General features: G+C 33.0%; 1 protein-coding gene across 3 annotated transcripts in view; it reads right to left on the reverse strand.

Annotated features, from left to right (window-relative positions):
• The window catches only part of LOC108969792 (1,2-dihydroxy-3-keto-5-methylthiopentene dioxygenase), a 13,708-nt gene extending 12,218 nt beyond the window's left edge, over positions 1-1,490 (reverse strand). For 2 of the 3 annotated variants that reach the window (XR_001993423.1, XM_018934717.1), the window contains exon 1: positions 1,299-1,490. Coding sequence is in view for 2 of the 3 variants with exons in the window: in XM_018934717.1 (XP_018790262.1) it covers positions 1,299-1,421 (123 nt within the window). In the remaining variant the exon portion in view is untranslated. The remainder of the gene's footprint in view (positions 1-1,298) is intronic. The other variant, XM_018934716.1, reaches the window with a different exon arrangement.
• Between the last annotated feature and the right edge of the window lie 779 nt (positions 1,491-2,269).

Here is a 2,269-nt window from a genome sequence, read left to right on the forward strand (position 1 = left end):
ACAGTCACAGTTTAAAATCACTGCTACTACAAAATCACAGTCACAAGTAGCAGTTTTCCTTTAAAGTCACAACATCGCCCATCACTAGTATTCAGTGGAAAACTCAATCTCGCATCCTTACATTGGATTGGCCGTCACAGTCGCCCGATGCAAATTGAAAATGTGTGGGCATATATTAAACAGAAGCTTCGTGGAAGACGCACATACACTTTGAAGCAGTTGTCTTACGAAATTCGTCGGATCTGGAGATCCTTGGCTCTAGAACATTGTAGAAACATACAAGTAACAAAAGAATCATATGGTGCTCAATAGCTGAGATCACCTGATCGAAATAGTTGATTTTTAGGCGCAGAGATTTAAATAAAAGGACTTAGACGCGTTAGCAATATTTTTCGGGTGTTAGGTTCCCCAAGAGGCCTATTTCACACATACAATACTAAATAAAATTATTTGTAATAATTTAAACAAAAATAGATAGATTCTTCAAATATTTTTAATAAAATAGAAAAGATTTACCAATATTTGGGTATAATTTAGAATAGCATCCCCGGATTTCGAGGATAAAATGGGTGTCATTGGAAAGGTGACGTTCTCCAGATCACGAAAATATATATATATCCCAGCCCAATATTTTGATACAATAAATAAAATTTTAATCAAAACTAGGTAAATTTAATCTTTCTGAATTTTAATAATCGAAATATATTTGATAATTTAATAAAAACGTACTTAAAATAATAAATTGGATAGCATAACACGACAACACACGCGTGCGTTTTCTAAGGCAATATTTAGGAAACCCTAACGAAATGCCTCGGCTTTTGCCCTGAGTCTTCTCTCATTCTATTGCATTCTTAATGTAATTTCTGTCATTCTACAAGCTTTCGCCTGTGTATGTATGGGTTGAAAATGATAGGACTTGTTACTTGTAGGTTTATACAATGCACACGAGTGACACGGTCTCATCGTCTCTCCTCGTCGTCCCCTCGATAGCGGTTTGGGCGGCAAGAAAAGGTCCTCATATGAACGTAGTAAGACCATGATAAGTGTTATATGAATGTGTACAAAACTAAGTGTTATATTTCCGAATATTTTGAAGTACCTAACTAATCCGTATTTTATCTTTTTCTCATATGCGTGCTATTTGCAATGTACACATTAACTGTATTAATAAATTTTTAACAACCTCACTAATCGTCAGACGTGTTGGACAAGTATCGATAACTATCGTACAATACGTAAAACCAAACAATTTAAATAACTTCGTCATATGATATGAATGTTTACAAAATACTCACAGTGAAGTGTTCTACGCCTGTTTTCTGGTGAAGATCTTCTAGTGACAAATATTCGGGTGGGCTTTTATGATGCTCCAAACGTTGGTCATTTTCTTTATTATCCATATACCACACCTTCACCATTTTGATACCGCGGCACTTCTAAATACTGTGATCAAAAGATCAGAAGAGCATTGCCTTTATCAATGACAAATGTTGTAGAAGACATATGCACATACTTACATACATACATACATATGCATTTAAATACGTATTTTAATACATACATATGTATTTAAATACGTTTGTACAGATATATACATATGTACATATGTGCCAATATTTTTTATTTGCTTGCATTGATGAGAGAATAATTAAGCGATAAGCAAAAATTATTATTTTCATAATCAAGAACATTTGTATGCGTCCATATGTAGCAAAATTGCTTTTTTAATCTTTTGGTTGACATACGTTCATTTATTGCAACACATACTGTTTGCATTCTCCCTCTTTTTTCAAAACATTGGTAAAGTTATATAGAAATAAGTACATGCAAAAGATTTTGTCTTCTCACTTTCTAATAAATGTTCTTAGACTGTGTTCACACAAGGAGTACTTTGCTTTAGAGGCATTATTTATAGGCGGTTTTCGGCAGCCCCTCTCTTTTTATGTTTTTTATTACAAAAAAATTATAAAACCTTAAATTTAAAAAAATTTGCTCACATTTCCATAAATTTGTACATTACGATTGGTAGCATAGATAACCAGAGAACTTAAAAAATAAAGAAGGTGCAGGTTCGATGTCGAACATTTTATAAGATTGTGATAGGGAATTCACCTCACAACCATAGAATTCACGATGTGAAATGTTAACATTTTTAACAGTTCTCCACATACTCAAACAGAGAATATGAAGAGAAATAAATATATGTATTTTCGGCCTATAATGACATGCCATATATGCCCAAGCAGAGAATATTGAAGAAAAATAA

This window comes from Bactrocera latifrons, unplaced genomic scaffold, assembly GCF_001853355.1.
Source record: "Bactrocera latifrons isolate USDA-ARS-PBARC rearing strain unplaced genomic scaffold, ASM185335v1 scaffold_265, whole genome shotgun sequence".
NCBI lineage: Eukaryota > Metazoa > Arthropoda > Insecta > Diptera > Tephritidae > Bactrocera > Bactrocera latifrons.